General features: G+C 38.9%; 1 protein-coding gene across 1 annotated transcript; it reads left to right on the plus strand.

The window, feature by feature from the left end:
- The first annotated feature begins 3158 nt into the window (after positions 1-3158).
- LOC128577512 (zinc finger protein 706-like) lies at positions 3159-3858 on the plus strand. Its single transcript, XM_053579746.1, has one exon. The coding sequence runs from the start codon at positions 3308-3310 to the stop codon at positions 3536-3538; it is 231 nt and encodes a 76-aa protein (XP_053435721.1). The 5' UTR covers positions 3159-3307; the 3' UTR covers positions 3539-3858.
- The last annotated feature ends 7615 nt before the right edge of the window (positions 3859-11473 follow it).

Raw genomic sequence — 11473 nt, forward strand, 5'->3', positions numbered from 1 at the left:
AGTGGTGGCCTCCATCACATGTGAATTAATAGAGGTTTTCTATTGAATTAAACAGTTAAATATATTCATTAAGTACATTTCTAGGGGGGGAAATGCTCAGCAGTCATATTTTATTTGCTGGGGAGAGATGTTTCAAGTAACCTTAAGTACAGTGGAAGCCAGAATCATTAACTATTGGTTGCCTGATTTAAAACCTAATGTGCCCTCATTTCTTCTCTGGTTGTCTCTGTTTCTTCTTGGATCTGAATTGCTATGTTTGGTACTATATTCTAGCAATATGCAAGCTCTCCCTATTAATTTGTTTGCTATGGGACTATGGTGACCCCACCATCCAGAAGGGAGCAGACTTCTGCTGCTAACACATACTCATTAGAGCACTAGATGAAGGAAATGGTTCTCAGGTAGCTGTGTGTAGGTGTGGATTAGCTAGTCCAGGGAATAGCACTATGTTGTGGAAAAGATCATGATAAGGTGATATTATCATTGATTAGACAGAAGAGATCTGCCTAGGCTGGAGTTAAAACATGTGAAAAAGAAGACAAGTTAATAGCTAGGAAAGACTTGCCGACCGAGCTTGGCAGATGAGCTGAAAGAAAGGGCTTTATCTGTGGTCTCATGGATAAGGTGGTATTATCTGAGAATGTAGCCAAAAGGGAAAACAAAAAGATTTTCCAGCTTTGTATTCCAGTCAATGAATTAATATTAACAAATATTATTTTATATTAATGTTATAATACGTCTCAGTGTCAGGAAGATTTATGTGATGCACAACATGGGAATAAATGTTAGCTGGTTTAATACAAAAGGTACATGCTATAGTTTGAATATTTGTCCCCCCCAAACCTTATGTTGAAATTTGGTCCCCAGTGTTGAAGGTGAGGCCTGATGGAACATGCTTGGGAAAATGGGGCACATTCCTCATGATGACTAGATTAATGCCTTCGCTGGGAGAGGTAAGTAGATTGAGTTCTCACTTGTACTAGTTCCTGGGAGAGCTGGTTGTTAACAAGAGCATGGGACTGCCTCTATCTCTCTCTTTCTTTCTCTGTCACCATGTGATCTCTGAAAATGCTGGCTCTCTGCTTTGCTGTCTGCTGTTCGTGGAAGTTCCCTGAAGCCCTTACGAGAAGCAGATACTAATGCTGTGCTTCTTGTACAGCAGTGATTTTCAACCCGTGTGCCATAGCACACTGGTGTGGTGTGAGAGGATTTTAGGTGTGCTGTGAAAAATTTTAAACATCATTAATTAAACTATTTTTTGAAAGAAGTTCAAAGCACAGTAAGTATATTCTTTTTTAAACTCTGTTCAATCAACAGTAATTTAAGTTTGACATGGAATTTTAACTATAGGTTCAATTGTGCCATGAGATAAAAAAGGTTGAAAAATACAGTTGTGCAGCCTGAAGAACTATGAACCAAATAATTCTCTTCTTTTAATAAATTATGTAACCTCCAGTATTCCTTTATAGCAACAAAAATGGACTAAAGCAACACATATTAAAGAAAGCAGTATATTCCTAATGTCCATACTCCTGGGTATATTGTATATGTGTACTTGAAAGGAATACTTCAATCTGTGGAAAACCTCAATAATCTTGTATTTTTTATAGCAATTTTGAACTAGGGAATCCTAAAGCTAGTGTGGTTAGTGTGATTGCTGCTTCCTGAACCATTTTAATCTTGTATTTTAAATAAATACCACCACACTCTTTTTATTTCTTTTGTCTCCAAGGAAAACATCTAAAAAAACCCTGCTATGTAAATAATTTCTACGTATTGCTAAGACCAGTGTCAAGTTGATCAAAATAGGAGCAAGGTTCAGGGAAACAGATATGAGTACTTGAAACTCAAGTGTTCATGAAGGGACATTTTAGCCCTATTCTTAGTTCATGCTGTGTTAATTATTTCAACAAATATCTCTTAGAAGTGGTGAAAAGCGTGTGACTGAAAGCTGGGTTTGTATCACAGCTTTACTATCTGCTACAGCAGGTTATGCCATCTCTTAAGCTTTTTGTTTTTCTCATCTGTGAAACGGGAACAATAATAGTATTCACCTATTTGTCTTTGAAATCAAACAGTCTTAGGAACGAATCCCATTTCTGCCACATGTTATTTATTTAAATTCAGGGAATCTACTACTTACCTTAGTCTGCTTCTTCATATGTAAAATGAGGAAAATAATAGAATGGTTGTTATATGATTATTGTGAGAATCTAAAGAAATAAGGCACATAAAGTTTTAGCACAGAGTTTGGCAAGGAATGAGTATTTACTCAATGTTTTGAAACTGTTATCATTATTAATATTTAATGATAACCCACTATATTACCAATGATTAAATATTTGTGTGTGTGTTTTCTTAATTAATATTCTTCTTCTCCCCCAGTAAAAGATCTCTGAGTACAGTATTGGGATTAAATTATTCATTCTACAGATGAGAAAACTGAGACTCAGAGAGTTTGAGTTGCACTAAGCCCCACAAGTGCCTACTAAATGATATTACCGGAAATAATGCAACCTAAGTCTTCAGAATCCAAATCTTTTTACCAGTACTACTTCTATGTTAAATGTAAAATGGTGCTGAGAGGGAGAAATAGAGAGGGAGGGAGGGAGTTGGGGAGAGAGAGAAAGAGGTGTGTGTGTGGGGGGGGGAGAGAGAGAAAGAAGCTGCCAGGGACATATTGTTTTTACTCTAGTATCAATTATCCTTTATTTTTTTGTAAAGCAGAATAGGACTATATTTAGAATTTCTCCCAAGATTATGGGTAAATTATTCAATGAGTTGATACCTCCTATAGGTTCCAGTCATAGTTTAAGTGGATACCTATTGTGCATAACACTTTTTTGTGGCCTCAGTTCTACACAGAGCTCATGGCCTATAAAAATATTTAATTGAACAACCAGAGCCTATGAGTACCTTGGTCTGTGTTCTTAGCTTCCAGGTTGATCTTTTCCAACACCTTTGGTTCTAGACCTTCCAAAGAGGAAGAGTTAGTTTTAGACAGAAAATATGTCTAAAAAGTCAGCAAATATGTCTAAAAGTAGGACTAACACTAGGGACATTTCTGAACAACATTTTAGGCAATTGTGGGTCCAGAATCTGTCTGAATTATTTTGAACAGATCTACGTCTCTCTGATAGAAATCACCAAAATGTGGGTGCTCCGGGCTCTCCTCTTTCCCCTTGTTGGCGGGCAGAAGCGGCTGAAGCGGTGCTAGGCGCGCTCCCCTTTCCTCTCCCTCAAGCGACTTCCCCCGGCCCTCTAGCGCTGCGCTATCTCTCCAACCCAAGACTGTCCCGGCCCAGATATGGCTCGTGAACAGCAGAAGATTCAGTCTCAGCAGAAAAATGCCAAAAAGCAAGCTGGACAAAAGAAGAAACAAGGACATGACCAAAAGGCTGCTGCCAAAGCTGCCTTAATATATACCTGCACTGTCTGTAGGACACAAATGCCAGACCCTAAGACCTTCAAGCAGCACTTTGAGAGCAAGCATCCTAAGACTCCACTTCCTCCAGAATTGGCTGATGTTCAGGCATAAAGTTGTTTACAGGTGAATTCATGACACCTTTGACTCTTCTACTGTCTCAGACCTTAGGTAACAAACCTGCAGCTGCTTTTCTAACAAACTGTTGATCAGCAAAAATAAAGGGGCTACAGAAGCACTCATTTTTATGCTGTTACCTTTTGGGCTTCATGCAAAGACAATTCTGTGTAAATGTACAGTTGACTCTGATTTGAAAATCTGAAAATCAGTCCATCCTTGTTATAAAAAACTTTTTTACAATTGTAATTATATTGATGTTCATATTGTGTGAAATAACTCATTTAATAAAGTAGTACTTTGATTTTACAACAACAACAACAAAAAAAAGAAATCACCAAAATGTGGTTCAAACAGCCATTGTGACTCGTGGTGTGGATGCTATGATAAAATAGTTTTTGGAATCAAGGAAATAATAGAGCAAACTCAAGTTCCTGTTAGCTAAGAGAAATGAAAAATTCCTTGTCTTTCCAGAGCCTTGCACTTTCCCCTCATATAAAAAATAAGGCAGTAATATTTGTCTCAAGGGGTTGTTGTGAAGCTTAAAAGACAACTTGGGTATAACAAATGCTTTCATGTTGAGGCATTTTTGGAGAACTGAATGGGCCTACAAGAAGTTTACTCAAAAGAGGGACTAAGAGGCCACCTAAGGGTGGAGACACCTACATGAAGAAGGGTAAGAAGGGGAGACAATAAGACATATCAAAATTTTTTCTGAGGTTCATAAACCTGTATGAGAAGAAGGAGGAGGATTCTGATGACAGTATTCATGACCTGTCATTGGGTTTGTCTCTGGATCAATCCCCATGAACTCAGGTCTGAGTGTAGGGCAGAGGTGACTAACAATGAGTGCATAAAAAGTGGGGAAAAAAGGATTTGAAGATTTTATAAAGTTTTTTTAAATCATCAGTCCAAATACTTGGCTATAAATATCAGAAAAACCAACTCAACATGGCAACATGGCTTGGTTTTCAGTGGTTCTCAGACTTGAGCACGCATCGGAATTTCCTCAGGGCTTGTTAAAACCCAAAGTGGTGGCTCCTACCCCGAAGAGTTTCAGATTCAGTGGTTTTGGAGTGATGCCCAAGAATTTGCATTTCTAACAGGGTGATGCTGGATGCTTATTCCTTGAAAATCTTTGCCTTAAAAATTGAGAAGATGGTTATCTCACACAATGTGACATCTAAAGGAAAGGAAGCCCTATGCTTATCTGAGAGCTCAATCATGTTTTTGAGTGCATAGATTCTTTTGGTCTTTTACTGTGTCATTCTCAATATGGTAGCTTTTCCTTGGGTTAGCTCTCTTCACCGGTACAAAATGGGTGATGCTACTTTGTATATAGGCATCATGTCCAGACAGAGTACAATGGAGGAAAAACAATTGCCTCTTCCTCAGGATTTCTCTTGTTAGGTGAACTTTTCCAAGAAATTCCTTAGCTGACTTCTCCTTATTGGCAAAACTGTTTCAAATCCTCATTGCAAATCCAGTTTCTAGAAAGGACAGTAGGTCATGGTGATCTGTTAGAACACCACCAGGATTTTCCTCTGAAGCTGGAGAGAGTCTTTCCTCTCCTGAATTACATTGGGGAAAAATGTCTGCTTGAACAAAATCAGGACTACCAGTACGGAAAACACTGCAAATGTTGTTGGTTATCAATTGATGATGTATGCTATAGAGATGTGAGCAGTTTGGGGGCTGAAAAATAAAGTCACTAGGGCCAACGACGTCAAGTTTGAAAGCTTTTGTCCCCACAGAAATTGGCAGCATCTTTATTAGTCTTTGTAACTTCATTTTACAGCAATAGCTGTGGCAGTTCCCTTGGTGAGCTCTGGCAGCTTAGCCCCTACTTTGGACCTTGTCACAGGAGACATCACTATGGGGAGCCAACTTACCAAATGACAATGTCTCAGTAGTTCCAGGTGCCAGGTATCTGTATTTAATTTTGATGACTTACTACTTATTTAGAGGTTATCAAACATACTATTCAGTGCCCTGGAGCTTCCTCAGAAGAGGGGTGTGTGTGTGTGTGTGTGAGCTTCCTCAGAAGAGGGGTGTGTGTGTGTGTGTGTGTGTGTGTGTGTGTGAGCTTCCTCAGAAGAGGTGTGTGTGTGTGTGTGTGTGTGTGTGTGTGTGTGTGTGTGTGTGTGAGAGAGAGAGAGAGAGAGAGCGAGTGCTAGCTATAGACCAGCTGACTTATCACACAGCTTTAAACAGAGCAGCCACTTTTATGTGTTAATCTTACAGGTCTACCCCATATAATTTACTTTGAAGAAAGGGTTCCATGACTTTTATAAAAATAATTAAAATCAGTAATTTCACATGTCCTGTCTAATTTTTGATCACTTGCTGCTTCAATTTTGAAGAAGAAGAGGTAAGAAGGAAAAAGATAGTGGTCTTTATCCACTTAGAAGAGGCAGGGAAAGAGTTCATGATACCTGGACTGGGAAAGATAAATAACATTTATTGAATAGACACAATCACAGCCTGTCATTTCACTTATAGTTATTAGTAGGTTTCAGTCATGATAATAATGGTAACAATACCTGACATTTTTTGAACACTAACTTCCAGGTCCTGCCCTAAAATCTTTATAAATAGTATCTCATGTCATTTTTGCACCAAGCTGATGAGGCAGGTTCTATTGTTAGTCCATAGACACGAGAGGAGTTATACGTATAAAAGCTGGAAAGAAAAATCCAGGGGTCTGTTTCAATAGTTTACACTCATAAACATTCTATTCTGCTTCTTGTGAGGGAGCTATTAATATTTCCACTTTTAGGTATGGAAACAAAGACTTGGAGGTTAAGTAATTTTGCTAAGGCTACAGAATATGTAAGAAGCAGAACAGGATTGGGATTTTGGTTTGTCTGACTTCAGAGTACCTCCCTTCTTTCATATGTTCATTCACTCATTCAAAGAATTTTTATTTTTGTAGTAATACATTTAAAATTTACTCTTAGTTATTTGGAAATATACCCTTGCATTGTGCATATTAGGTGAGATCCCAATATTTATTCAGTATCTCCAATGTCTGAGACCTTATCCTAGATAAGTAGATCATTTCTATTTGTAAATGAAGGGCTTTAGGACCATACCCTAGAATTTTCATTGGTTGTAATGAAGGTAGAGGCAAGGGAATGGTGTAAGTTAACCCGCTTCTGTGTAAATGCCCTTGACAGGAAATTTTACCATGCAAGAGAACTGAAATGATTTTGAAACTGTGTATACATATATGAGTACTGAGGGAGAATTTATGATATCTCAAAGAGATTTTGACATGGTTAGTATTTTTAATGGAATAATGATTTTCACTTTTTTTTTTGAGACAGAGCCTCAAGCTGTCACCCAGAGTGCCGTGGCATCACAGTTCACAGCAAACTCCAACTCCTGGGCTTAAACGATTCTCTTGCCTCAGCCTCCCAAGTAGCTGGGACTACAGGTGCCCCCCCACAATGCCAGGCTATTTTTTGGTTGTAGTTATCATTGTTGTTTGGCAGGCCCAGGTTGGATTCAAACCCGCCAGCTCTGGTGTATGGTTGGTGCCTTAGCCACTTGAGCTACAGGTGCCGAGCGATGATTCTCACTTTTAAATATAATTGTAGTTCTGTCTACCTCCCCACATTGACCCCCTCCTTAAGTTTACCTAATTACCATAGACCAGACATGTACCACATGAGGATATCAGTACATTAGGCCTAGTTCCATATGTTGACCACCTCTATATGTTGATCAGTTTGTTACAGTACTGTTACTGGTCAACTTACTGCAGTTCTACTGTATTTACACCATTGTTTTGAAGGCCAATGTTCTTATGTGTAAAACATGAGAATTTTCTTATTGATTCTATGCTGGAAATAATGTAGGATGAAGAACCTCTGTAATGTGTAAACACGTAAACACTGTCTTTGGTCTCTAGATGCAAAGGTAGTCTTACTAAACTTGTTTTGGAAAATATCAGCAATTACTGGGGGCTCTTCTCTGTTCCCATGGCCCCTTATACAATCAGGACTATGAGAACAGAAGAATGGCTCTTCTCGGTCATTTCTTTCTTTCTTATTTCTTTTTATTTGAGACAGAGTCTCACTTTGTTGCCCTAGGCTAGAGTTCCCTGGCATCATCATTGCTCACAGCAACTTCAAACTCTTGGGCTCAGGAGATCCTCTTGCCTCAACCTTCCTAGTAACTAGAACTATAGGCAAGTGCCACAATGCCCAGCTAGTTTCCCTCCCCCATTTTTAGTACAGATGGCATCTGGCTGGTCTCTAACTCCTAAACTCAAGCAATCCTCTTGCTTTGCCCTCCACAGCGCTAGGATTACATGTGTGAGCCACGTCGCCTGGCTTTCTTGATCATTTTTTTTCTGGAAGCACAAGGGAAGTTTGGTCTCTTCAAGGAGAATTCAGAATTTAAATGACCATCTCCAGAACTCTTTCTTTTTGTATACTTCTTCAGGAAGTTTACAATTTGCTTAACCATTGGCATCACTTTATCATTATTTTGTTACTGCTTAGTTGTTGGAGAGGTACATTTAGTAAGACATAATTTCGGGTCTTATATGCTTGCTTAAGGAGAACTTTAAGATAAACTTACATATTTGTTCAGTTCAGTGAAACTTCTTGTACTGATAATTTGCCAACAGCAGGCCCCTCTGGTGTGGCAGTTTGTCCTAGACCTGGGGTTAAAGGAGAAAATTTCTTTTGATGACCTCAAATGGCTATTCTTACTTTACATTTAACTGGTGAATGGATTTTATCAGAGACTAGGGGTTTGGGGGTTAGTATGAATGGAAGCCCAGAAAGAAGTGCAGAAGCAAAGGATAGTTATTGTTTTCATATACAATTAGTCTTATCAAAATATATGATGTGTTTATTTTGAAATTATCAAATAGACTAAGAGAAGAAGTTGACATGGTAGACAGACCTTAAGGTGGTCCCTAATAACCCTTTATTCCTGCTGTTCATGTCTGTATAATCATGCCCTGGGAGTGTGGATGGGACCTGTGACTTGCTTCCACCCAATAGAATATGAAAAAGTGAAGGGATTTTGCAGATATAATTAAGGTCCCCAAATCAGTTGGTTTTGAGTTGATCAAAAGGGAGATAATCCTGAGTGTTCCTGATTTAATCAGGCAGAGGCTATTCAAAAAGACAGTGAGTCCTCCCTGAGATCAGAGAAACTCTCAAGTGCAAACCAGCTGCCAGAATGTTTGTAGAGGGGTCAAGGAGAGAGCCACAAGGCAAAAAAGTGCAGGTAGCCTTTAGAAGTTAACTACCAGCCTACCCTCTGCCAACCAACAGCCATGGGAGAAAATGGGGACTTTAGTCCTACAATAAAAAGGAGATGAGTTCTGTCAACAACCTGAGGGAACTTAGAGATAGATCTTTTCCCAAGTGAACCTCCAATGAGACCACAGCTCCAGATGTCACCTGGATTCCAAACATATTACCCTGGAGTAGAGGATCTGGCTAAATTGTGCCTATTGGACTTCTACTTTATAGAAACTGACAGATGATAAAAGTGTTAATTTAAGTCACCAAGTCATAGGTATTTTTTAGGCAATAATAAAAAATGAATACACTTCAAGACAAGATCTAGATTTTACCTGGTATTTTTCTAGAATGATGGTTTGCTATCTTAGCAAGAAAAATATCCAGGTTGGTTTACTGTGCATAACAGGGTCAGGAATTTGATATTTACTGTATTTCAAATAGAATGCAAACAGAAGACGGCCATGTGCTGTTTTATTCCTGGCTCAGAGAACCACCCACTCAATTGCCCTACATGGTGACCAGTTTGCAGTTAGAAGTCACTTAGTGTTAACTAGTTTATAGTTGAAACTGAACTTATTTTCTGTATTGATTCCCTAGCTAGCCCAGATACTTCAGAACTTCTCAATTACTTTTAAATTTGAAGAAATGATTTTTTTTCTTCTCTGCTCACAGCCTCCATTTCCACCAACCACGTCCATGCCTTTCTGATCTGTTTAGCACTTCTTTTTCTTCCCTACACTCCTTTCTTTCTTTCTTTCTTTTTTTTAATTAAATCATAACTATGTACATCAATGCATTTATGGGGTACAAAAAAAAGTTTGGAAAATACTCAAGGAACTAAAAGTAGACCTATTCTCCTTTCATACACATTGGAAGTGTGGCTGCAATCTGCTTCTTTAGCCACCCCGCTTTCCTTCAATAGCCTCCCCCAGTCCCTATAGGCACCCTTCACTTTCATTATTTTCTGCACACATTCTGCATTTTCACCATTCTGGGTGCAGGTGTTTCCTTCGGCCAGAAATGCTCTGACTACCCACCCCTTCACCTGGAACATTCATGTTAATTCTTGTGGACATGTCTCGAGTGTTCTTTTTTCTCTCAAGCTTTTGATTTTCTCCTTCCACCTACTCCTCCTCCTTTTCTCTTTTCCCTTGAAGCTCCACCCCCACAGGCAGAATTAGTCACTACCTCCTTTCACCTTCCACAGAAGTTAGTTCTCATTTCAGTATAAGCAGTTACTATGCTAATAATATAATTTTTATTTTTCTATGTCAAAATCACTGCACTTCCCACTGGCTATGAACCCATCAAGGGTGCAAATCTCATCTTGTTCATCTCTGGATTCCACATACCCCAGCACAGTGATGAACACAAAAGCAGAATTCTAAATATGTCTTTGTGACTCAGTACGCAGAAACACGTAGAATGTTTAGCTCCCAGATGCAGGAATGTCGGGCAGAATCCTAACAATTTGCACAGTGGATCCTGCCATTTGAAATTTCCAGGAATCACTAGAAATATGAATGATATACTTTACCAGAAGCTTCCAGAAAGCATAATCATGTTATTCTCGGTCTTTTACTCCTATTTTAGCAATAAAAGATACAATATGGAAAAAATTGTGGCCATGAGAAGGGAAGAAATGGATCAGTGCTCTTGATTATGTCAAACTGATCCCTGCACTGTCCTAAACCTCAAACTCCTTCCTTCTCCCTGAAACCTAAGATCTCTGAACTCTTTTTTTTTTTTTTTTTTTGGCCGGGGCTGGGTTTGAACCCACCACCTCCAGCATATGGGACCGGCGCCCTACTCCTTGAGCCACAGGCGCCACCCAAGATCTCTGAACTCTTAACATGGCTGCATCTCTAATTATCATCTGGCTTCCTCTATAAAGTATTGAATAATATTTTTATACAAAGATAAACACAACAAATTTAGTTCTATTATTGAGAGATTCAGTTGTTCTCTTTCTATATTATTCAGGATAAAATACCATATGAAACTGTAAGAAGTGCAAGGGAGTTTATAACTCATTATGTAGTACCAGTTACATGTTGAGCACTATTCTAGACCCCAGGGATGCAGGAGTCTATAGGTATAACACAGAGAATGAAAAATAGATGAACATTGACAACACAGAGTGCTACGTGATATGGTGGAGTGAAGCCTATGAGTCAACTGTAGTCCAAAGGAATGGCCCTTCACTCACATGGGCTTGTGCCACAGTGAGGATGTCTGGGTGTCAGGCAATTGAGGCTCTGAAAGAGAAAGCAGTTTGTCCAAGGTTCCATAGTAGTGGTAGCACCAACTCTCTTGATATTCATTCTAGGGTTCTTGTTGATAATCTGCATATTTACAGGAAGTTGCATACTGTGATTTTGTAGCTCCTTTGGGGAAATCTGGGGATCGTAAGTAAGGGATTATATTTAAGTAAGTTAATCACAACCATAGAGTTCCTGGCACGTGGATGCTTTAGAAATGTAAATACTTGTAATTCCAGGAGCTGACAACTTTAAGGATTGACCAAGTTCTGGCATAAGCAGCGAAGAAACAAAAGCTCCAACCTCGAGCCTAAGTGGATGAAATCACAGTTTTCAGGAAACTCAAATGTGGAATCATGAACGAAATCACAAAAAATAATAAATACATCTTTGTATAGCAC

The sequence above is a fragment of the Nycticebus coucang genome, chromosome X, assembly GCF_027406575.1.
Source record: "Nycticebus coucang isolate mNycCou1 chromosome X, mNycCou1.pri, whole genome shotgun sequence".
Lineage (NCBI taxonomy): Eukaryota > Metazoa > Chordata > Mammalia > Primates > Lorisidae > Nycticebus > Nycticebus coucang.

Bases quoted from the DNA above. Each gene is read 5' to 3' on its own strand.
- LOC128577512 (XM_053579746.1), top strand. From the start codon at position 3,308: ATGGCTCGTGAACAGCAGAAGATTCAGTCTCAGCAGAAAAATGCCAAA.